At 32.5% G+C, this 26,679-nt stretch overlaps 1 protein-coding gene across 3 annotated transcripts in view; it reads left to right on the top strand.

The window, feature by feature from the left end:
* The first annotated feature begins 11,768 nt into the window (after positions 1-11,768).
* The window catches only part of LOC143244093 (anoctamin-1-like), a 72,337-nt gene continuing 57,426 nt past the window's right edge, over positions 11,769-26,679 (top strand). For 2 of the 3 annotated variants that reach the window (XM_076488154.1, XM_076488152.1), the window contains exons 1-5: positions 11,789-11,905; positions 20,161-20,227; positions 21,862-22,016; positions 23,127-23,282; positions 26,105-26,200. In XM_076488154.1, the coding sequence (XP_076344269.1) occupies positions 20,179-20,227; positions 21,862-22,016; positions 23,127-23,282; positions 26,105-26,200 (456 nt within the window). In that variant the 5' untranslated portion in view covers positions 11,789-11,905; positions 20,161-20,178. Of the gene's footprint in view, positions 11,906-20,160; positions 20,228-21,861; positions 22,017-23,126; positions 23,283-26,104; positions 26,201-26,679 lie in introns of all 3 variants that reach the window. The other variant, XM_076488153.1, reaches the window with a different exon arrangement.

Raw genomic sequence — 26,679 nt, 5'->3', positions numbered from 1 at the left:
TTACAAGCCTCTGATTTAGATCCGCAAGGGGAAATTTAGAGGAACTTTAAAGAGAAAGCTACAAAATCTATCTACACTTCATTTGTTTATACAGAATTCCATACATGTTGGTCATGCTTTTACAACAGCAGAGTGAATAATTTAGAACAAAGCGCCATCTATAGTTCAAATAACGTGTGCAAAACATGTCGATGTTAGTCTAAAACAAATATCTTCGATAAATGTTGTTTTTGTAAATACGCTTTCTGACAAATGCATTTTATTCAAACAAACCACTGTTTTTTGTGTTTATTCACTCTATAAACACATAATTTCCAGCCCACCAGCCTATCGTTATACCCTTGTTGGGGTAAATGGTAAAATATTTCAATCTTTTATTACTAACGTCTAATGTATGTCAGCCTTTTCTAGTTTCAGATGTTCACAATACACGAAAATTCAAATTATCATGCATCACTTTACATGAATATACATAGTTTAAAGCTCACAAAGAGACCACGTAGTACGATGAAACCAAAATAAAAGTAGAACATTTACGCCACAAAAAATAGTTAATGATTTTTGTTTGTTTGTTTTGGAATTTCGCACAAAGCTACTCGAGGGCTATCTGTGCTAGCCGTCCCTAATTTAGCAGTGTAAGACTAGAGGGAAGGCAGCTAGTCATCACCACCCACCGCCAACTCTTGGGCTACTCTTTTACCAACGAATAGTGGGATTGACCGTCACATTATACACCCCCACGGCTGGGAGGGCGAGCATGTTTAGCGCGACGCGGGCGCGAACCCGCGACCCTCGGATTACGAGTCGCACGCCTTACGCGCTCGGCCATGCCGGGCCATAGTTAATGATAAACAGCTGTTTTTAATTTTCACAACGTTTCGGGCTGTCTCTCCTGATAACTTTTATCTTTTTTTTTAAAGACAAACAACTTTAGGAATTCGTGTTTGTTTAAAATTACTGAAAGAAGTGCTTCTCGGTGAGAATCGTTCTGAACATTAAAGATATCTGTTTATTATCAGCAAGTATACATAGAACGTATTTAATAACTTTACTTTTACCTTCGTGACAAAGTGTATGTAAATAAGTAACATAAACAAATTAAGTTTTCTTGAATTCTAATAAGAAGTTAACTTACAAGCTAAACTCTGCAATAAACTTTTGAAAAATAACCAAATTTAATTTAACAGTTATAAATATAAAATTTACAAACGTACAAAATGAAATAAATATTTAATTGTACAAGTAAAACAAGCCGTAAAACATACATTTCGACGTAATACTTAAATTATGTGAATATATAATAATACGTTTTTTAACTGTAGAACGTAAAATCACATTCGAAAGCCATTTTCAGTATGTTGTAATAATTAAAAATTCGGACATTACGATAAGGCTTTAGAATAGAAAGTTAAATAGCTTAGAACTCGATTTGTCGTTTTTGCTGGTAAAGGAAAACGAAAATTCACCATTATCTTTGTGTGCTTGTGAAGAACCAAGTGAAGCGTCTCCACTTCCAAACAAATGCAGCATCGAGGATGACTGGTTTGTGGAAAAGAAATATTAAACGTCTTGGTTGTTTTTGAACTTCCGAAATCAAAAACCAGAGATGGGTTTGGTGAAGATGGGAAAAAGGAAGTCGAGGGTGTGTCTTCATAGTTCTGGTGTCTAACTCGAGGGTGTGTCTTCGTAGTTCTGGTGTCTAACTCGAGGGTGTGTCTTCGTAGTTCTGGTGTCTAACTCGAGGGTGTGTCTTCATAGTTCTGGTGTCGAAACATCACAGCTCTGAACATATCTAACTCATTAGGCGTCGTTCGCAGGTCTGTTTTGTTGAGAGGATATTGGTGAATCTGTTACAGTGCTGCTTCATTTTTGTGGAAAGGTGGCTTTATTTGTAACAGAAAGGGTTTCTTTTGCAGTAGTTAGGTTATAATGATTGACAACCATTGACGAAGCGCTATCTTGAAAGTTTCGCAGTTTCCTCTTGTGGGCCTGGCTTGGCCAAGCGTGTTAAGGCGTGCGACTTGAAATTTGAGGGTCGCGGGTTCGCATCCCCGTCGCACCAAACACGCTCACCCTTTCAGCCGTGGGGGCGTTATAATGTGACAGTTAATCCCACTATTCGTTGGTAAAAGAGTAGCCCAAGAGTTGGCGGTGGGTGGTAATGACTAGCTGCCTTCCCTCTTGTCTTAGACTGCTAAATTAGGGACAGCTAGCACAGACAGACCTTGAGTAGCTTTGTGCGAAATTCAAAAACAAAATTCTTCTTGTGCTGTTGAAACACTCCCTAATTCATCGATTGGTTACTTTCTTCAAACCTATCAGATGGTTCCAAATCCAACTGACGAACTTCCGTTTGAAACTGGTTAATTCCAGCTAAACTGTTAACAAATGAAGATGGAACATTTTTAATGTTTTGTGTTTTACATTTTTCATCCTGTTGAATCATGCTTCTACTCTTGTATACAAAACCTGGCGACTTTTTCAACTGATTCAAGATTTCCTGGCACTTCGTAAAGTTTAAAGGAGAGTGAGGACCCGATGTCGTGTCTTCTTTTGCTTTATTAACTTGTTCTTCATTATCTTGAGTTTCATATATCGTATCAGCTGTATTTTTTGTACTTTAAGATGTTTCATAATTGTTATAATTTAAAAATGGTGTGAGGTAGGTGTTGATTGTTTTAGAAATGTTATCTCTTATTTTCACACGTAAAGACACTGAAACAGTGAGACATTTATATTGCCTGTGTCCAATAGTTCAACCCTTATGGACATTAGTATTCGACACTATTTTCTTTATCATTCAAAAATCAGTACCAATGAATCAGAAACGACGAATTCTTGTACAGAGCTTCCTAGAAGGATTAAGAAAAGATGACAACCTGCAGTGTATGTTTTGATTACATTAGCTAAATATTGTATTATAACTGTTAGGAAAATGTGTTTAGCCTAAAATATCCATTTAGATCTGTTGTCCTTTTATAAGGGTTAGTTAAGAAAGAAAATAAGTTTTGATTATTCTACGTATGTTATTCGTAATGATGTCAATTATTTCTTTCAATTTTATTCTAAACTTGTTCGTCCTCATTCACAACGTTACATTATTGTGTGTCCTTTGATATAAGCAATAACAGATAGTATTAGGTGCATTCAATTGTATATAACTGTGTATTTGATTTTTGTACTTCTTTTGTATGTAATATATGTGATTATGAGGTTTATAAATAAAATTAAAAGGGCGATCCTTGGAGTAGAGCGGATTACGTTTCTTTTCGCGATTTTTGTGAGTGTAGTTTTGCGTTATTATTTATCAAGTAATGTCATATCTGTGCACGGTACTGTCAGACTTTGAATTTTTCTATGTCTGATGTGTGCTGCATGAGTCTGCTTTTGTGGCCACTTGAACTTGATGCAGCACACAGTAGACATTACGAAATTCAAAGTCACCGGGTTGGGGTGTCTCATTTTATGTGTCCAATCATAGAGCACTTCTCACCACATTCCAGGACTTTGTCCCTGTTTATCAGCGCCCTGGTGTGTGGAGGCTCAATGCCACTCTCCTTGCTGAGAATGAGGTTGGAGACAAATTGATTGCCTCGGTTTGGGAACTTTGTTCTGTTGAGTCTGTCAATGGGTAGTGGTGGGTAGATTTCAAAGAAGCCTGTGCCTTTTGTTGAGGCAAGCAGGCATGCAGCATTTGCAAGCCTGTTGCCTGACCTTGCAAGACAAGCAAGGTCCATATTAGCTGTCTTGCTCTGAGGCAGGCCAATGGATCACTGAGTCCTCTCGGACATTGAGAACCTTCACATGGGATATAGATTTGGAGTATTCCAAACTATTCCATGCAGCAAGTGTTTTCAGTCTGGTGAAATCTCTCGATCCCAGAAATGTTATACGAGTTCTGCTGTGCAAGGTACAGGAGATGGCCAAGACCTGACACATCTCCAGTCTGATGTTGGAGAATGGTCAATCATCATCTAGATGCATGCCTCAGCTTTTATTGCCTTTTATATTTGCTCTCACCTGTGGATGAGGGGTTGTGGCAAGACATCACTCAGTTTTTGCCCTTCCTCAATCCTTCTCTTCATGATCAGCTGGCGCAACTCAGCAACTTGGATGAATGTTGGTCAGCCATTCGGTTCATGCCACTTGGTAAGTGTCCTGGGCTGAATGGACTGTCAGTGGAATTCTACCGCCATGTGTGGCATGTTTTCAGACCCTATTTTGTCAGAATTTTAACAGCTGTCTGTCCATGGGGTCTATGCCACTGGTAACGCTGGATGGGCTCATTACTCTTATCTGTAAGAATCCCAGTCAGTCTGAAGATCTTTCCTAATGGCAACTCATATCTCTCTTAAATGTGGATGCAAAGATTATTTCTAAAGTCCTGTGTGCCCATTTGGGTGCCGTTACACCTTATTTTGTTCACTGCACTCAAACATGTGTTCTGCGGTGCAGAAGCATTCAACAAAATCTGGTATTTTCGGGGACCTGTTCCATTACATCATGGTCAGGTGTATCTCTGTAATCTTTGTGTCCTTCGACCAGAGCAAAGCCTTTGATTGAGTTCATTACAAATTTTTGATGTTTCTTCTGAAGAGGTGTGGTCTTCCTTCTGTTTTTGTCCAGTATGTGCAAGCCTTGTATGTGATTGCTTCGAGCAGGCTCTTGATTAATGGATATCTGACATCTTCCTTTTCCAACTTGCAGGGTGTTCATCAGGGTTGTCCCTTGTCCCCTTTACTTTATGCCTAATCTCTTATCTGTATCACTTGGTTTTGGTACGTGGTCTACAGTTGCCGAGGGTGTGAGTGTCAAGTATGTGTCTCATGCAGATGATGTGGACTTGTTCCTTGAGAACTCAACATCCTGAGGTTTGGCTTTGGCTACTGCTCATAGTATCAGGCCAGTACTATCCAGCTCAACTATGCCAAGTCTCAGGCTCGGTTACTGTGCAAACGGACCTCGTCTGCCAACTCCCCGTTTGGACCTCCTCCCCAGTCACTTGCTTTGGGGTTCGTTTTCTCGCGTGCCCCAAGGTTGCCTGGGGGAAGGTGGTGCAGCGTGTCACTTTGGCAGTACACGATTACCGCTACTGCCCTGCTAACATGTTTGGCAGGGCAGAGGTGGTGAGGAGGAGGATACACCCCTTGGTCTGATATCTCAGGGCTGTTCTTCCTCTGGATGACTGCACTGCATGGGCTATTGAGCACAATATCTTCACCTTCCTGTGGGGTGGCAAACCTGAGGCTGTATCTCGGCTTTTTTTGACTCTTCTGCCCTACAGGGAATGTTTGGTGTCTGAACCTAGTGTCTTTCTCTTTTCCTGTCCAGCACCTTTTGCTGTTTGTCTTTGGAGGGCCAGCCCCGTTGCCACCTCACGAGATTCTTGGTTTGCGTGGGGCTCAGACTTTTTGGTCTTTCCATGAGCCTGCAAATACCGACGTGTTTTGACCTTTCTTCCTGGTACGTTTACGCTGCTGCGGCGATTTGATGATGTCGTGCCATGTCCATTGATGTCCCAACAGACTTCCGTTCCCTCTACCAATACCTGTCCCCGGAATGTACCTACAGGATTGAGCAACACCACCCTGTTCTTCCGTGGGACATTATTTAGAGCCGAGTTGTGCTGCGCCATTTTGATAGCTATCTCCAGGCCTTCAACTGGTGTATTGTACATAACATCCTTCTGGTGAGGGAGCGTATATTCTTGTGGAAGTACTGTGCAACTGAGATGTGTCACTCGCAGGTAGAGTCTGTTTTGCACATGTTGGCCCTTTGTCCGACATTGGTGGCGATGTGGGAAAGGGTGGCCCGCCACTCATGGCAAGGACCATTTTATATCATGTGCCAGTACACCTTAGCAGTCTTTAAGTACGTCATCTGGCTTGCTCGAAATCAGTTTATTTTCGAACAGGCACCGGTGTCGTACTTTAAGATTCTGAGTGAGGCCAAGTATAGGCTGTTATTCTGTCTTGAGGCAGACTGTTAGCTGTTTATGAAGATACCATCAGTTACTTAGTATGTTTTTTTTATTATTTGAGGAGATTTTGAATGAGTGAATAACTAAGAGATTCAAGAAACATATTAGATAATTCAAGGAACCAGATGTGGCTCAGGAACCTTAGGTTGCCTACCCCTACTTATAATGTGATTTTAGTATTGAAAACATTACCTGTATTTTTAAGGTACCTTTAAATACATTGATAGCAATCTTCTGGAAAAAACAGTTTATGTTTCAGGAACATCATTGTTAAGATAATGTTTACTTTTTGAACTGTTTTAGTGTCTCCACAATATTGATTTCCAGTGTTTTAAAATAATGGTAAATCAAGAATTAAAGTTTTGAATTTTAACACTGGTTATCACTTTTTTTTAAATCATTGTTAAGTAGGTTTTGAAAAAAAAAGTTATATTTTTAAAAAGAAACAAATGTATCTTAATCCTCCTTTTTTAGTTTAAAATTTATCATCTATATTGTTTTTATCAGTGTCATTATACATTGGTTGTCAGTCTTTCTTTTTTAAGTGTGCTGTCAAATTATCAACAGAAAAAATATCTTTATATGATTGTAACATTGAGTAAACTAAAGTTATTTAACTCCAAGTATTTATATTTACTAGGAGGAAAATTCTTTGAACTTAGTAAAAACTTCAGTTTATGAATTAGTACTTATTATTATAAATGTGTGCATTATTAAAAAATATTGAATATTTATATAGATGTATTGGATACAACTTCAGTTTTTAAACGGATTTGTGTTAAATTATGTACTTGTTATGGCCCGACATGGCCTAGCGCGTTAAGGCGTGCGCTTCGTAATCTGAGGGTCGCGGGTTCGCGGCCGAGTCGCGCCAAACATGCTCGCCTTCCCAGCCTTGGGGGCGTTATAATGTGACGGTCAATCCCACTATTCGTTGGTAAAAGAGTAGCCCAAGAGTTGGCGGTGGGTGGTGATGACTAGCTGCCTTCCCTCTAGTCATACACTACTAAATTAGGGACGGCTCGGTGCAGTGGGCTAACAACTTACTCACTTAAATACCTGTTCATGAAACCGCAAGTGATTGCAGCCCTACATTCCTTGACGGAATCAAGTGGTAGAAAGAAGAAGAAGATGTACTTGTTACAATCCTTTAATAATAATTTGAATCACTCTTTAGAGTGAATTAAAATTATAAAGTAAATAAAAACTAGTTTCTTTAAAATGATGTATGTTTAGCTTTGCTAATGTTTTTTAAGTAAGTTGATTTTTAAGAAGCATTTCTAACTTATAAATGTGTTTCTCAACATATGCATATCATGTTAAGAATTCCATGTTGAAACTTTTTAGTTTTTGGTTTTCTGTTATAGTTTCAAGATGATTAAGAGAGCTGCATTTCTCTTAACATTAACCAGTTCTTTGGATTTATAGTATACATGTGTTCAACATGATTTGCTTGAGATTTTGAAATTTATATATTTTCTTGTTTTGAATATATGAGCATTTCTGAAGAAATATCCTTTGATGTGTGTAATTATGAAGCGTTTTTCTCATTAATAAGAAATTAAATTAAACCTTATTTACCAAAGTATTTAGTGTTATTACCTGATTTAATGTGTTCTAGAGCAGAACTTATTAATGTTATAATATTCGAATATAATGGTTCAAATAACTTCTAAGAGAACTTCCCAAAAACCAATGTATGCCTATTTCATAAAAGTAAGACTTAGTTGCAGGATTTCAATCACAGATGAAATTGTTGTATAACTCTTAAATGATTTACACATGCAGTAATCCTCACTATCTAACAGGCAACAATTGAAGTCAATTAATAATTACTCACATGGCCTGGTGGTTGGGGTGCTTGACTTGCAACTTACAGGTAGTGGGTTTGAATCTCCATTAAAGAACATACACTTTCAGCTGTGGTGATGTTATAATGTGATGGTCATACCTACTAATCATTGGTGAGATAGAAACCCAAGATGGGTGGTGCTGACTATCTGACCTCTCTCTAGTCTATCCCTGCTAAATTAAGTATGGCTAGTGCAGATAGTACTTAAATAGTTGTGTTAAAAAAAACACCATAAACATACTCAATTCATTGATTATCATATTTACATCATTTTCTTTTTTCTATTTCAAGAAATTTAAAAATTATAACTCTAGCAAACAAACATTTAATGATTAAAATATAGCTTACAACACTAACTACTTACTGGGTTGAGAAGTCCTTTGAATAATGCTAATTCAAAATAAAACAGGATTGGCCATTCATCAAGTCTACTGATTATGCTTTTATTTTCTGAGAGTTGCGTTATACATATGGGATGGCCTTCTGTATAGTATTGACACTTGTTGTCACTAAGGAAGTTTTCCCAAGGTAGTCACTTGAGAAAATTCTCTGATGAGTCTATCCCTAGTGATGTTTTGAAAGTGGCTTCTACAGGAATTCAAGACTCTAGTAGGTTTACCTTCCACAAAACAAGTTCTATGAATTTATCAATCATGTCTTTCTCTTACCAAATTACTTACAAAGACAATCATAGTGGTTGAACTTTGGTTTGTACTAATCATCCTACTGGATCACTCATTCTTTTCAGTATAAAATATTACCCTTACCAACACCTGTACAACAATATTCCAGTAAATTCATGTATGACATTTGTGATGTTCCTTGGCCTTTCTACAGATTATTTGTGAAGCCCTGCTAATTAACTATCCTATCAATGCAAGAACCGTGATTCCATTGATGCCTTAACTTCTCTCTCAACTGTCAGTGATAATTGTATCATGTCTACAGCTTCTGTACTGTGATTTAGTAACTCATAAGTAGCACTGGAGGATTTCAAACCCATATTTTCTTATTTCTATCCATATAAATTGTTAAGTGATTCAAAATATGTAGTTGTACATCTCTACCATGTCATTGGATGATGACTGAGGTACTGTTATTCTGGTATTTTTGCTTCCAAATAATTGACACATTTCCACAAAGAAGGCTGTAACAAAATTTTCTCTGTCATGAGGTTCATTGGGCCCTCCAAATCTTGAAACAAATTAATTGATGATTATCTTTTCTCGAGTTTCCACTTCCTATTTAGTAACATAATATGCTTTTGCTTTTATGGAATAATCCATCATAACCATATGTATTTATTTTTTACTCTTACTTTGTGGCAGCAGACCAAAACCATTAATAGGAATTTTGTCAAGTGGTGGTGCTCCAACATCATACTGCTGTAGCCACCCATATTGTTTCTTTTGTTGACTCTTTTTGTTCACAGCATAATTCACATGATTTATATCAATTCTCTATAGATCCATAATATTCAACCTAATGAAAGAACAATCTTACTGGCTTCCTAAAGCATACGTGTCTGGCCTTCACATCTACATGTTGAAGCAATTTAGAATGTAGACATTGGAAGTACTAACTGAAGTCATGTTTCTGGCTATTGGTACCTTCCTATTTCCAACAAAGACTCTCTTGTTGGCATAATGAATCCCATTGTGCCAAGTTCATCATTTTCTTGAGGTTGTACTTAGAAACTGTTGGAATCGAGTTTTTCTACACTATTCTTGATCTACTGAATAATTAGTTTCAGACTTGTATCTTTTGCCATAACATCTTCAAAGTTGAGTGTTGGACCATGTTAGGTCATCATCATTTATGAATATTCTAGTTTTGGCTATTTTACTGTAACTTGGGTTTGTTGTCTTAACTCTCATGCATCCCACTTATCACAGTGCTTGCATACGTTCTTTATTAATAAATGGTTTTGTGGATAATGTACCAGTATTTCTATAATTGTTCAAATGTGCACATTTCAGTTAGACAGTTAAAGTTTATGGAGTCATCTTGCTGTATAGCCCTCTGAACTACAAAATTTTGGCTACCTGGTTTGATGTTTCAAATAATAATAGTGTAGATGACGAGCTGTAGGTAGGTATTCAATGTTTATTGGTTCAAAGCTACATGGTTATATGTGCCAGACAAAATGTGGTACAGTAGAGGTATAGGGCAATTAAGGTAAAAAGTAAAATATGTAAAATTATGAACTGCCAGGAAGACTGAAGCAAGTTGTACACTTTTGGTGTCAGTCACCTGAACTTGGCCTTTCCAGTCCTGGGATCAGTTCAAAAGAAAAATAAGAACTAAAATGTGTAAAATTAAGACATGCCAGGAAGACTGAAGCATCAATGACGAGCTGTATCACAATAGTTTTACAGAATGACTCTTCTGAGAGCACAGTTCAAGAAATCCCCTTACTTCACACAGATTGAGTCTTAAATAGGTCTGTAAATGCAATTTGTCTGCTGAATCTATGTCCCAGGAAACTTGCTTATTAATGAAACAAATCACACTTTTTTAAAGATTTATCTCTGGCCCAACGAGTGACGGTAACAGTACTTTTCGGTTTGTCGTCTGTTATTACCAAGAGCAACTCGTCGGTAATACACGTTTACGAAAACTGCAGATTTATAACTAATCGTGAGAGGGAAACAAACAACTAGCAGTGTCCCCATTTTCTCGCAAATAAGAGTGAACACGATCCAGAACATGGCCCGAAAACAAACAACAAAAATCATACATTGATGTAAAAACAAAAGTACAGTGCATAATTCCCCAAGTTTAATTTTTGTAAAGGATTTTATATGGTAACTCAACTATACTTTATTAGTTGTCGCGATAAGGTTTGACTCAATTGTCAATTGCAAATCTAAATCTTTAATGGCTGTTTAACGGACAAACAACAACATTACGGCTTTAAGATAATAAATGTTAATACTGACATCAAGAAATAGGAGGCTCGGCATCGCCAGGTGGGTTAAGGCGTTCGATTGCGAGTTCGAATCCCCGTCACACCAAACATGCTCGCCCTTTCAGACGTGGGGTAATTATAATGTGCGGTCAATCCCACTATTCGTTGGTAAAAAGAGTAGTCCAAGAGTTGGCGGTGGGTGGTGATGTAACCTGAAGGTTACTAGCTGTCTTCTCTCTAGTCTTACACTGCTAAATTAGGGACGGCTAGCGCAGATAGCCCTTGAGTTGCTTTGTGCGAAATTAAAAAAAAAAAGGCGAAAGACATATTTTCTGTCGTGCGCATTATATATGTGTTCGTTACGGATTCAAAAGAACATGGAGACGGAAGACAGGGGAGATAATAGTGCAAGTCTTGTATAAAAAGTCTTATGTTAAAGTTTAAAACATTTTATCCCATAAAGATTAAATCGTACCTTAAATTTAGTAACTTTATTGTTTTATTTGCAAGTATTTGGTTTAGGCTGGGCATTTGTCAAGCAGACTGAAACAGAATTAAAAATACATAATGATAATTTTTAAAACTTTTTTTAAACAAAGATATCGCATTCTTTACAAATATATATAAAAACACGTATATGTGACCTTGGCTATTGGATATTCGGAGCTGAAAAGTTGGATTCTTATATATTCATCGTTTAGAGAAAGGGTTCAACTACCGTGTTTTCCGATAATAAGACCTACCCATAAAATGAGACCTAGTGTGATTTTTGGGGATAGTTTTAATATAAGCCCTACCCTTAAAATAAGCCCTAGTTAAGAGTGGCAGGAAGAGGAAAGAAATAAAAAAAAATTATTAATTAGTTTAATAGTTAGTTAATTAGTTTGTTTAAGTATTAATCAGTTAGTTTAATAGTTTAATAATAGTTTATTTTAAATGGTTAGTTTAATAGTTTTACTTTGTAACTTCATTTTTTTAATATATCAAAATAAGACATCCCCCGAAAATAAGCCCTAGTGTCATATTTTGGAGTGAAAATTAATATAAGCCCTGTCTTATTTTCGGAGAAACACGGTATAAGTATTAGAAGTATTTGTTCAGTTTTCTTTTATAGATAAAATCGCAGTCGTACCGTGTGATTCTGGATCGTAAAACAGTAAAGGCAAGTTTCTATTATGATTATTAAACTTAAGAGTAAGTTAATTAAGTTATCTTGTTCTCAAATAAAACTATAACTAATTGTTACTGTACACATAATTTGCCCATACTGTGAGAGAGCCCAACCAGTGGTGTGGTTCTGTTTTTATTCTAATTCAGTTTATGATAAATTCTCTCTTAATTTTCAATATAAAACTTGTTAACATTAGAATTAAAATAGAGTGGATATAAAATCACTGATCTTTCTATGCTTTAAGTCAAAATTCTTGTTTATTTTCTTCATCTTTGAATCTGGTCAACAGTACAAGGGTGCTGTAGTTTTATAAATCAGGTTTGTTGTTTTTACAATAATATATCTGTTGGAAAATAGTAATAAGACTAATAAATTAGATGCCATCATAAGAAGGATGTATTGAAATAAAGCTTGAACCTTTATTATTTCCAAGAAGTAATGGTAAACCAATAATAGTGATGTTTTGTGAAAACCTATCTGCATATTTTGAAAAGATTTTGGAAATTCTGAGTACACCATGTACACACCTTTTTTTTTTCATGTATATAAAAAATAATGTGTGTTAAAAAAAGGTAATGGATTAATAATGTAAAGTTTTTCCAGATCATCTTTTCCTCTCTTGGATTATTCAAGTAGATCTCTTTTTAACTATCTGTAAAGAAAATTAAAATAGGAATTATGATATAATTAAACATAATGTACTGATAACATAGACCATTTTGATAGAGAGATTATTTAAACTTCTTTGCATCTCTCATTTTCATATTGAAGTTGAATATCTGATCTTGCATATTGACATCTGGTCTTTTGCTAATTTTCTTTCTTCTTTTGTTGGTGTTATCTTTCTCTAAAGCATCCACAGCGTGATCTTCAGAGACATCAGACTTATCATTATTCACAGCATCATTTTGCTCACACGGCCGATTAGAACTATCATTGTATAGTCAACACAGCCAATTTTTCTTTTCTTCTTTGTGATTGGAACAAAGACTGATTGAATCCAGTCGATGGACCATTCACCTGTGTACAGGATCTTGTTACACAATTTAGCTACGAATTTTGATTATGGAGTTTCTTTCATTCTTAATTAGCTCTGCTTGGAGATTCTTTATTCCATTGTATTTGGAAGAGTTTATATAGCTTCATTTACATCTTTTTCCAGGATGGTCAGATCTGCTTCTTGGTATTCATGAGAGGCATCAGACTGGTCATCATCCATGTACAACTCTGTACAATAATCAGTTCATCTTCTGACAGTGCCCTTTATGTTTGTCAGGATTCTTTTGTTTTTATCTTAGTGTTACACTCCATAGGGTGGAATCCTTTTGTAGTCTCTTGACAACATTGAATGCCTTTCTTGGGCTGTTGTTGATTAAGACTTCTATTGTGAAGATCATTTATGTAAATAAAAAGAAAGGGTTAAACATTGCCCCCTGATGTATCCTGCTGAACAACCCTTTACATTTTCTCATCTAGTCAACACATAATCCAGTTAACTAGTTTTTTTTTTCCCAGTCATAATTCATGTGATTTTATTACCTAATATTTTGTTTGCCATACTATGAAGAGCTTTTGAGAAATCTATATACATAAGTACATGCCATTTCCTTCATTCAGAAGACAGGTAACATCTTTGAAAAAAAAAAAAAAAAAGTAATAGAACAGTAAGATAAGATTTCCCTGTGGTAAATTCATATTTACATCCATTAATGATATATATTACTAAGTGACTTTATCAGACTATGATTTTATCCACTATAGAAGCAAGATTAAACATACTGATTTGTAATTTTTAGGGAATTCTTATTGCTTATCATGAAGGGATTAAAATGCATGATTCTTGACAACTCTAATATTTCCCATAGAATGTTCAAGCTCATAAATATTGAAATATTGGTAATAGTTTCTTTTATGAAATAAAACAGTTAAAATCACAGCTATGTTACATTCCAAAACAAATTTTGCTGTCTGCATTCTTTAAGGACCCAATCTCCATTCTAACATATTGGCCATCTTTAATGTATTTGAAAAAATCTTTACTGATAGTTTTAAGATTATCAGGCAGTTGTTTCCATGAGACTTGTGGATTTTCTAATTTGTTTTTAAAGCAAATCCATAGCCTTCCTATAGTTTTGTAAATCTTTAAACTTATTAACCTTAAAGCATTTATTTCAGATTTTCTTTGTTATGTATTTAGTAATCCAGTTAGATTTTATATTTTTTGTTATCCTTTTAATCTCTTTAGATACTTGTTAATCTTAAATTAAAAGCAATTTATTTTTTAAACTTTTTGAAAAGCTATCCTACAACACATTTTAGTCCATTCTTCTATTTCACTAATGATAAATATCTATCATGACCTCTTCCATACCAATAGACAGCAGTTCATCCCTAATATAGTGTTTAAAAGAGGTCTCCATGACATTTGTTTCTGGTTGAAAGGTTTGTTTTTTTTATAGTCCAAGTCTCTTTGGAGTTTAATCTTCTTTAATTTGTTGCTTGGAATAGGCTTATCAGAATGTTTAAATTTAAAATCGGTCACATTTCATAGCATTTTGCAAAACGTTGTTACCGATGGAAGAAATATGATGTTCTCCAACTTGTTGCAGAGACATCTAGTAATGGATAGAATGCAGCCTTTCAAGCAGAGGGAACATTGATATTTCTAAATGATAAAGAATTGCTGTATTTTACTGAATTTGATTGTAGATCAGTATACGTTTTATACACACATGTAAGAGTATTTGTAGATAGGCCTTATTTAATAAGTTCACAGTTTTAGACCTTAATTAACAGAGGTTGGTTATTTATGATGACAAGAAACCCACGTGAAGTAAAAATGTTTTCTAAAGATAGCTGGTATGGGTATTAAAATTTTAAGTAAAATACAGAACAAATATTTCGACCTTCTTAGGTCATCTTCAGGTTAACTTTTAATACCCATACCAGCTGTCTTTAGAATACAGAGATTGGTTATCTAAATAAGGGAGTGTGATAATTATCAAATATTTAAATTGAAGTGTTATTAACATTATTTAGTTTAATTATTATTTGTTTCAAATTTTATACAATAACTGTAATAGGAAAACCATTCTTTTCTAGAATTTCAATAGTAATTGTTCATTCTTGTTTAAAATCTTGTTAAACTTGTTTAAATAATTCAGGTATAAAACTTTCATTGTCATAATAAATACTTTTATGTACTTAGTCATAAAAGAAACTAAAGCAAAAGTGTGAAATGTTTTGCTGAAAAATAGTATCTAGAAATGAGAGTTTGAAATACTTACATAATTGATTGGTAATTTAACAGGTTTTTGTAGTAAAATAAAAGTGTTTATAAACAATTTGTATCTTAAGGTTTGATTTCATTTGTGCAATTGGCCAACCATTGCCTATCACATTAGGAAAGAAGGTTTGTTAATGTTGCATAAGGTAGGAGTCTTTGGCCACTCCTTCTACCTGATAATAGATTTAGTAGTATATTTATAAATAAGGATTAAGCATAAAATCCCACAATCCTGGAAAACTTTGAAAAAATTTTTGAACATTATTCCCAGACTTTTACGGAAAATTGAGAAGTTTCAGTGTCTAATTAATAAGTTGACCCACAAATTTTACTTAAGTTTAAAGACAAATAAACAGGTTGAAAACATGTTAACTATTGAATGGACTGTTTTTCTGTGCTCATACATGCATGTTATTGTCTGATGTGCTGCACAGGTCCAAGAATATGTTCACCATATTTAACAGATCAGATCTGTTGATACTATGACAAAGCAAAACAATTAGCTGTTTTTAATTTATTTGTTTTTAATGTTGCTAAATGTATATAGTTTGACTTTGAGATAATAAAGAAGTAAAAATATTTGTATTAAATCACAATTTTGCATAATGTATTATATGCTATAGGTCTTCTAGGCTCATATGTATAGGCCAGATCTTAAAAAGTTAAGACATTTCTGTGCATTGGACACTGATATCACTAACATTAGGACCAAACATGTCTAGTGTTAGTACTTTGGCCTGATGTGTTAACGAGATCTAGATTTGGGTGTATATCATAACAGCACAATTTGTTAACTTTTTACAGTTTTAGGCATTGTTTAAATTTTGCAGAAATAGATACTAGGCTAACACATCACACTAAAGGCTGAAACCCAATTGTTTGGGCATCTTATAATATCAAGTTATACATGTAACTCAGATGTAATAGATCTAGATGGAGATCTAAAATAAATATAATTATCTGAAGATTAAAGAGAAGATGTATTGAGTGTTAGACATAGAGGTTTGTCATCATCATCATAAGTAATAATGTCAATCCTTTTTTAATATAACCAGTTAATTTTTCTGAAGGCTATGAAGTGTCTATTTTTAAATTACAAACACGAAGAAATTTTCGTGGCTTTGAAGTCTTTGTTCAGTTTTATTTACAAGATTCACATATTGATTTAGTAATAAACATTTTTATATTATTAATTTTGCCTGACCTGTCAAAATTATGATGAGTTTGAGTTTTGTAAAACAAAACAAACAGTGTCTTCTTCCATTCTTTCTGTGAGCCTTGTTTACCCAACACCACCATTGTATTAAGGAAACAAACACACTTTGAGAAAATAAAAATTTCTGGTACACATTCAGTAAATTTGTGAGAATGGTGAAACTTAAATTAAAATTTGCTCATAATATGAGCATCACAAAGTGAAAATGACAACTGGGATTTACATATATATTATATTTTCATCAGCAGGGACAGAACAGTATGATGTCAAAGTTAATGACTTCTATATAAATTTACGAAAATCGTATATCTTATTTGTTTACTCTATTTTTCTCCACATTAGGACTATATTAAGAATGTTTATATTTTGTATCTAATATTAAAAAGCTTTGTGATAATTTGACCTTACAAAAAAACTAGTTTTGGAATAAATAGTCATCCATGGTGAGTTGTTTGACCCTGCTATTCATTAATTGTGATGTCAAAATGAAAATGTGAAGGACATGGGCAAATCCAGTAAGGTATAATTTTTTCATAAAATATGCCTAAAATTTACAAAATCTCTTTCCAAAATTGACAAACATCAGTAGTAATGTATTGTAGCACCATCTGTCTGGTTGGAAAGATATTTGTCATTTCTGATACAAGCATGCATAACTTTATTGAAATATTTGATAATTTTTACTTTGCATTTGTATATAACTCAAGATCAAATAAGTTGTAAATACCTTTATAATGAACTTTCCAGTCTGTGGACTTGAAACACTAGAAATCAGGTTTCGATACCTGTGGTGGGCAGACTAGAGATAGTCTGTTCTGCAGCTTTGTGCTTAACTATAAACAGACTTTATGTAATAAGTAAGCCCAAAATTCAACATTTTTATAATTAAACCTAAAGTGCAAAAGAAGTGTAGAATCACATAACATAGGTCCAAACACATTTTCTCATTTGTCCAATCCAACAACAGCAGGTTTCCAGGTGCTCTCGCGCTTCTTTCAGCAAGTTTCTTTATTGCATAATTTAAATAGTTTGAATTCATAGTTTAACACATGCAACTAAATATTATTTGATTCTGTTATTTGTAACCTAACTTGACCATTAGATCTAATAAACCTACCTGAAACATTATTTCATTATAACTTATGGTTACTTCACTTTTGTTTACAACTTCAAGTTTAAAAAGTTTTAGTAATCTTCATCATATAATTAAAAAATGTAAATAACAAAATCTTGTTAAAATTTATGCTGCTATAAGTCAGCTTAATGAACTATTCTTTTTCTTTCAATTAAGCCTAAATTAATGACAGTATTGAATCACCTAACTTAAGCCCAAGTACATAGTTTTGTGGAGGTGAAAATATCTGTTCAGATTTTAACCTAAATAATTTCTCAGTTGAGCTGTTTTGCTGTTACATCATGGAAATTATTAATTAAAAAAACAACTTCTAAATCAACACAGATACTAAATAAATAAAACTAGTTTTACTCTTTAGACATTTTGTTCTTTCATTCAATAGACTAATAAAAAATTGAGGTCATATATAACAGCCTTTATGGGAGTGCAGTTTTACAAAAAGACACTGGTGTTTGTCTACAGTAGATGTGCTTCTTCAGTTATGTAACAAAAGCAGTACATCTGCAGTTAACATTTGTTGAAGTAATATAATATGTTATAAATCACACCAGGGTATTTTTCATTTAATATTTTTAGGTTTACGGTGTAACCAAAATTGTCCATAAATTTATGAGTTATCAGCACCCTCATGTGCCATATGGAGAATGTCTCGCCAGATGATATTTTACCCAAATATTTTGTATATAGTCTACCATTTATTTATTTTTTAATATTTTTAAGACATCTTAAAAGTTTGTTTGTTTCAAAGTAAAAATATAATTAGGTAGCTAATTTCATAATTATAGTTTGTATTTTTCAAGATTAGAAATTACACTATTGCAAAATATTTGACACTTTGTTGCATAAAATTATAAAGTAGTTCTATTTCAATAAAACAATTGTCAAACACATTTTTCAGTGAAATACAAGACTAAAATTTTTAAAATATGATTAGAAAATAAAAAGGACATGTATGAAAAAATGTTTTGTTTGTATATGAAACAAAGACGATGATGATTCAGTTCATATAATGAAACTGAAACATGATTCAAAAACTTGTTGAATATTTATCAAAGTTAGATAAATTTTAGTTCTCGTCTTCATTTGATTACTGCATTCAAGTCTTACAATTTTTCACAAAGAGTGCATTTTATGCTTTATCAAAGTAACATCAAATTTTGCAAAAATTTATATTTATAGATAGAAATATAACATCAAAAGTTTGTTTTCAAGTGAGAGGCAGTAATCATAGAAGTGAGACATTGCCCTAGATCTCTCTCGCGTATCACAAAATCAGGATTTTTTGTTTTTGCAATTAGTGTGGCAAAAATATGTTATACAGACAGTAACTACATAAATTTTTCTGTGCTTGCATTACAAAAAAATTCCAAAATAATATATGGCCTAACTATGTGTTTGACCTGGTCAGATAGGTTGGGCACGTGACTCATAATCTGAAGGTTGTGGGTTCAAATTCCCATCCCATCAAACATGCTCACCCTTTCAGTTGTGAGGTTATTTCAATATAAAAGTCACTCCCACTATTCACTGGTAAGAGTTGGTAGTGGGTGGTGATGAGTGGCTGCATTCACTCTAGTCTTTCACTGTTAAATTACAGAAAGCTGGCATCAATAGCCTTTGTGTGGCTTTGCATGAAATTACAAACAAAATAAATCATGTATAATATAAAAAAATAGTGAATCACAATGAACAAATAACGGTACGTATTAATGTAAAGTTTCAGTAGAAATTTTGTCAAATAATATATAATAAAATCTAACAGTTAAAAATGTATTAGCATTACATAATAATTTACTACAATAGAATATTGAATATAATGTTAAATGACCACTCTTTGTGTTGTGAATTTTATTGTTATCACTTTGTGGTAAATAAGTAGATATTTACATTAATCCATTTGTTAAATGTGTTTTTGTTGCACTCCCTAGCATTTTAGACACTTGTAAAAAATAAATAAATGTAAATCCCTTGAAATTTCCAAAATTTAGGTGCAGTTGAGTGTTTTTTGGGAGTAATGTAACTTTCCTCATGTCCTCTGGAAAAAGAGTAACTGTGGTGTAGGGCTTCTTTTTGGAATTAACTTGGGGCTAAAATAAAGTATCTTTACTTAACGTTTAGGTACAAAAGAACAGTGAATCAGTATTAATTTGTAACTTTATTTTGTTTTTAAGTAGAACAACATTTGCACACAAAAAAGTTTTTATCTTTGAAATTATAATAATTTGTAAAAATATGATGTTAAAATATCCCATTTTTTTTTAAACTGAATAAATCAAAAACATTTTTTTAAAGATTCCTGTATGAAACTTTTTAACACAAGTACCATTAATGTATGTGATGTTTCTTATCAAAGTGCTTCTTATGTAAAGATAGTTGACATGGTTTTATCAAGTTAAAAGCAAATCATTGTTGCAGCCTGTGATCGTACATGTTGATATTGATTCAATAGCTGGATAATATTTGTCCTCTACCATGCTAGATTTGTGTCTTTAAAACATCTAATAATTCTATAATAACTTTGTGTAATTTGGTTGAATAATATATGGAGTTAGCAAGTGTAGTGTGTTTTTAAAGTTTCTGTAAATGTCACATTTGGTTATCCATATTAGCTGTTCAATATTAAAAATATGAGTGGGGAAGAGCCTAATGTGGAAACAGGCCAAAGAATTTTAGCAGGTAAGTACAGAATAAGGATATTAAATATTTCAAGACAAACATTGAAAAGAACATGTGCTTTTGCCTGTTGTACAAAATGTTTTGTATGTGTATAACATATGCCTGATGTCCATAATATATTCTTATGAATTATTTAGCAGAGGCATTTAAAATAATAAATATGAAGCTAGATCTCTCATTTCATTTACCACTTGTTGAAATATTTTACCAGTTTTAGGGAATTTTCACCCTTAAATTTGCCCTTGTTGAGGCTAAATCATGAGTGGTGAAATTCTGTGAAACTGGTATAACTCAAGTGACGAATGGTAAATCAAATATTTGTAGAGACACTGTAGTTAAATGACATTTATAGTTGTTTTGAGTCTGAATGGTTTATTTAGAATATCTAAAAAAAAAGATTTACAGCTAACAGGAGATTATATTCAACAAACAGTTAAATTAGAGCCAATTTTTATGATTGTTTTGCCACTAATTACAGTTTGTCATTATCTCATTCAAAACGTGAACTGGCAGATATAAAAGACTGGTTAGTGTAGGTAGTGTTCATTTATTTATTTTAGGAGTTAATATTTGATGATTGTTTGTTTTTTTCATGAGATTTGAGTCCAAGCAGATGATTGTTGGAAGAATTGTGTTTGTAAGTCATAATATATTGATGTTGAGACTATTGAATGTCATATGCAAGCCATTGATGTCAAGGATATAACAATTTCTATAAGGCCTAAGTAATAACACATTATAAATAGTGGCAAGAAGACAGATAAAAATGGGAAGATAACCAAAAGTAAAGCTGAGTGAAATGTTTTGGTCAGAGAAAGATTGGAAAATGTAAGGCTAAATGGGAATGAATAGCCTAATGATTGATATATTAAAGTAAGGTTAACATTCTGATATTTTAGGAGAATAATGTATTTTGTCAAAGGGTGTTCTAAAGCAGTTGAACCTATCTTTGTGGATTTTGACAAAAAGCAGATGACTATTTGGAAGTAGGCCTATGTGCAATAAGAAAACATTTATTGGAAGTAGACCTATGTACTAAAAAGTAAACAAGTATCAGTATACAACTGTAGTAATTCATGAGACAGTGTAAGTGAATTATACATCAACACTGTTGTGATAAAAAAAGAATGAGAAGAAAAGGAATAAGTGATTTGTATACTGATAGTTGTTAAGATAAAAATGGATTGACTTCTCATCTGAATTATAAAGCAATTGAATTAGCCTTAGTAGTTCCATTGACAAAAAGACAACTGTATCTAAGATACAACTATGATATTCATAATGTAAAAAAAAGTTTGTACTTGCATTTAACTTGTTTTGAATATATTATTTTAAAACAAGTGGAGTGTGTACTGTTCATTTATTGTCAACAAGTCACAGACACTTGTTATGGAAGAATTCCAGTCAAACACACCTGTATATGTACTTTACTATATACTAGTTGAAAAGTAAGAAAAATGTGGACATAAGAAAACCAGATTTTCCTTACAATTTACTTTTTAATTTCAACAATTAACATTAAAAAAATTGCCATTTCTGTGTATTCTTCAATTTTTTTTTATTATTATTTCTGCCAAAGTTGAGTGTTTATCAAAGTGCTGAAGATATCCATTCTCAAACAAATGTTAATTCAGTTCTCAGTGACAAGATGTCCATGAAAGGTGAAGTTATTGGATGTGGATCAGCATCAGATGGTAGTTCTACTGAAGGACAGATTGAGGAATCCACAAAAGCATCATCACATAGGAATTCTTCTCATAATAGTGATGTACCAAGCTTGTATTATGAGGTAAGTTTAATAGTTTATAAGAATCTATGAATATGTTCATTATTCATTACATAATGCATGCTTATTAGCACTTTTCCAGTTTTTCCTTTCAAAATAGTTAAATTGCTAACTTTACTTAAAAACATCAACAAATATTCAAATTTCTTGTATTATAATGTTCTGATGGTGTATGTAAAAAGATAAATCTTATTTACAGTTTTTAATGTACAACTGTCATGTGAATTACATAGTCCAATAATTGAGATATTGAATAGTGGAATAAATTTGTCTTGTAGCCACCTTAAATTGGCTTGATTCTTTCTAGCATTTTATATACATATATATATATATAGAATACTAGGATAATTTTGATATGATTATATTTTGTATATGTATTAATAATATAAATATTTACTGTGTCCTTTCATGTATATCACATCTATTGTTTTTGATCAAGGGATTTGATATTACAGTTTTAATGTACATGATGTAATTTTTTTATATCAATCACTGAAATTAAATGCTTTTTTTTTCAAAATCATTAACTATTCTGTAACATTTAAAGAAGTTTGTCTTTCAGATTTTTTTTCTTGAGGGGAAGAATTGTATTTGGTGAATTCTGTGGTGCAAGAACATTCATGTTAGCATACTATGTCCATAAACATTGTCTGGTTTTATATCTAAAGATCTTTTTTACAAGTATGTTTAAAATGGTACTGTTTTGAGGGTCCCTTACTATTCATTACAAAATTTATTTAGAAATAAAACCCTTACATTTGAAAAACATTTTTTTGGGGGGTGGGGGTTAGTTTAGGGGAAGTTTTCCCATGTCCTGTGGTAAGAAAACAGATTCATTTATGCAACTTATGAGCTTTAAATGTACAGAAATTACAAACTGTCACAAGCATATTTCAGTATACATGTTTATATACTCTTTAGAAGCATATTAATAATTTTTTATAAATACAGATTCACTTTTGACAGGTAACAAAAGATCAAGGGCATATGTGTATATTAAATTATTTTCTTTATGAACAAGAAACAAAACATTTAGACAAACCAAAAATGATTTTGTTTAAATGAAATGAAAACCTAGTTAGAATTACAAAATTTGGGAATTGTATTAACTAGGAACCTTCTCTGTTATTTGACGACGGATGCCGTCGAATTGATTTTGTGTTGGTTTACAAACCATCATTAGAAAAAGACAGTCCTCATGAAAACATTAGACAAGCGTTTGAAGTAACCTTGAAAGATGAAGGCTTAGAACTGGAACATGTTCATCAAGTAAATCTTGTTTTTTCATTATGCATGTGTTATGATGAATTGTTAATAGATGGTTCAGGTGTTTGTTTTACATAAGAAAGTAACATACAAAAAATAATATTTATTAGAAGAAATTAAAATTTAATTAAACTAACATTTCGTTTGGTTACAAGGTTTATTTTCATTTCATGTAATTAAACTAATAAATGCAAGTCTTTATAGCATTTGTTTTTATTATTTACTCAAGATAAAAGATAGCTTTGTGCATAGATCAACAAATTAAGTAACTATCTTGATACACTGGTCTCTCTAGTGGTATACTGTATCACAAAAATATTTATAATGATTATGTGAAGAGTTGGGTACACCTGGTTTTATTGATAATTTTACTTATAATCCTAGTAATATTTTATAAGGTTTATTAGGCTTAGCAGATCTAGGGTAAACTTAAATTAATATATTAAGTAGTATATACTGTGGAAATGAATTTTTACCCCAAAATGGGTTTTAACCTAATAATATGTGACAAAAGTATGTTTGGGAAATCATGTATTTTTCATTCTTGCTTTTGTTCCCTTGGTGGGATAGTGATAAGTTTATATGTAAAAACAGCTGGTTTGGGTTGAGAAAATATTTTATGTAGAGGAGTCAACAACGTTTCTACCTTCTTCCGTCATCAACTTCCCACAAAAAATTAAAAATTTATATTTTCCAGAAACACCTAAAATCAACATCTTAAATGATTTCTTTAAAGAATTTTCTCACAAAACCATCAACATAATTTCACAAAACATAAAGTTAAAAAAACAATCTTACAAAGAGATATTAATTGCATTAAAAACCTAAAACAAGACAAAAACATAAAAATTCTAAAAGCAGATAAAGAAAACCCTATAGTCATAATAAACATGAATGAATACATCCAAAAAATGAAGAATATTCTATCAGACCCAAACAAATTTAAACTAATACACACAAATCCAACAAAGACACACGAAACGCAACTAAACAAAATACTACTAAAAATGAAAAAAAAAACACAATTTCACAAACACTTAATTCCTATCTATGCAAGACCAACACACGCACACCACAAATATATGGCATCCCCAAACCTCATAAACCAGATTGTCCACTACGACCAATAATGTCCACATATGAATCGTTTAATTACAATCTTGGTAAATACATAGCATGGGCATTCTCCAAATATGTAACATCAGCCAGCTCATTCATCAAAGACTCTTTTGATTTCAAATCCAACTTTAATCAACCTAATCATAAAGCCTTAATGGCCAGTTTCGATGTTATATCCCTCTTTACAGAAGTCTGAACCACTGAAGCCTGCAAGATAGCCTTAGAACTGTATATCTGAGACCCTAACCCATCAATAGACATTCCTAGCAACCAATTAGCAACCCTCATAGAATTCACCATGTTGAAGACAAACTTCATGTTCAAAAACCACAACTATATACAAACAAATGACCTAAACATGGGCAACCCAGTATGACCAGTTCTAGCCAATATTTTTATGATACAAGTTGAAACACAAGCAATTAACACAGCATTACATCCACCACTATACTGGTACAGATATGTAGATGACACAATTGCAGGATTCATAACTACAGAACACACACTTAATTTTTTCAATCACATTAACTCTATACATCCCAGCATTAACTTCACATGTGAACAGGAAAAAAGCAATCAAATATCATTTCTTAACCTCAAAATTACAAGAACTGACACACAATTTAAAACAGAAATCCACTGAAAAATCACCCATACTGGACTATACATTACTTAAGACTCAGCACATGAAACAAAACAAAAACTCAACATACATAAATTTTGTCGAACAAAAAGAATAGACGATTTAATGAAGTACTGTAATTTCTTGTTTTTCACATCTATTTTTTACTTGTTATTATGAAAGTAAATGAAATGTAAAAAATTAGAATCTTGTTAAGTTTAAGAAGGTTAGATTAGGTAAGGTAAAGAAAAATAACAATAGTACCAAAAGATGCCTCACAAGATATGCTTGTGAGCAGTTCATGAGTTACATTATTTATACTGTAGTATATGATGCACTTTGTCATGGGATTTTCAACTTTTGTGGTGGGATTATTAGTTAGATACAGTTCAAAGAGCAATAAAACAAAAGTATTTTAGTATAAATTATACTATTACAATATTTAACCTACTTATGATAAAATTGTAGTTTTCTGTTACAATTTCCAGTCATTCTGGAAAGAACATAATGGTAATTTAGGTTTGTTTCCTTTTTTTTTCATGGGGTTTATAAGGATTATCAAACTGAAAATGGAAGATAAAATAAGTTTTACTGAAAAACTTTTAATATTTATTTAAAGAGTTTTGGAGATCACACAAATGAAATTTGATAATTTTCAGAGGAAGGAAATTATTTTTTATCTTAACGTAAAAACCACTTTACACTTGGAGCAGTCAATACTTTGATTTCATTCTGGTGTTTGTATACAGAAAATGTGTAATGTTTAGTGAGAACTTATGAAATTTCAAAGATGCATAAAAACATTAAGTCATAATATGAAAACTAGAGGTTAGTTTAGGGTCACAAACAAAGTCGATTTGACTGAGCTTGTAGTAAGAGAGTTAAAATAATGAAGACATTATTTATATTACTGGAAAACATATTTTTGGACTATTATCTTAAAACTTTCAAACTTTTTGAATTGTGTGAAATATATTTTAAATCATATATTTATTTATATTTTTACTTACAATACCATTTGTATTAAGAATAGATAATAAGAAAACCTCAGTAAGGTTACGTCTTATTTTTTATGTTTCAATAGTGCACAATTGGTGTAAACTTTGTGAAAATTCATGCCCCATGGGATGTTTTAACTCGATATGCTGAAATAATGAAGATGAAAATGCCAATGAAGGAGGTAAGATGATTTAGTGAGAGCTTGTTATATTGTTTACAAGGGGTATTTGTTCATTGTTTTGTAAAGATATGTTAGCTTATTATAACAGACTGACAAAAATGTAATGAATGTTTTACCAGTATTTAGAATTATGCTAATAACTTGTACTATATTAATTATAAACAAATATTTGTGTAATTATTCTTTTTCAACTTTGTATATTGTTCTTCAAATTGTCTTACTGCTTCAACTATATGCAAGTTTGAACTAAAAATATTAAATAAATAAATTAATCTACATAAGTTAAGTATATTTATGATGTGATTAAAAAAAGTATCTTCATTAATGGCTTATTATTGTTTGTACCTCCCAAACAAAACACAGCATCACTGATATTAATCAGAGCTGAAATTATTATACTATTACTGTATTTAGTTATATTTATTTCTTTGTAAATGCATGGATTTCCCTTTTTGTCTGGTGGAATGTGTTAAGTAAGT

Source organism: Tachypleus tridentatus, chromosome 2 (genome assembly GCF_004210375.1).
Source record: "Tachypleus tridentatus isolate NWPU-2018 chromosome 2, ASM421037v1, whole genome shotgun sequence".
In the NCBI taxonomy this organism is placed as follows: Eukaryota; Metazoa; Arthropoda; class Merostomata; order Xiphosura; family Limulidae; genus Tachypleus; species Tachypleus tridentatus.
The sequence above is the reverse complement of the archived record's forward strand: the minus strand, read 5'-3'. Positions and strand labels throughout refer to the sequence as shown.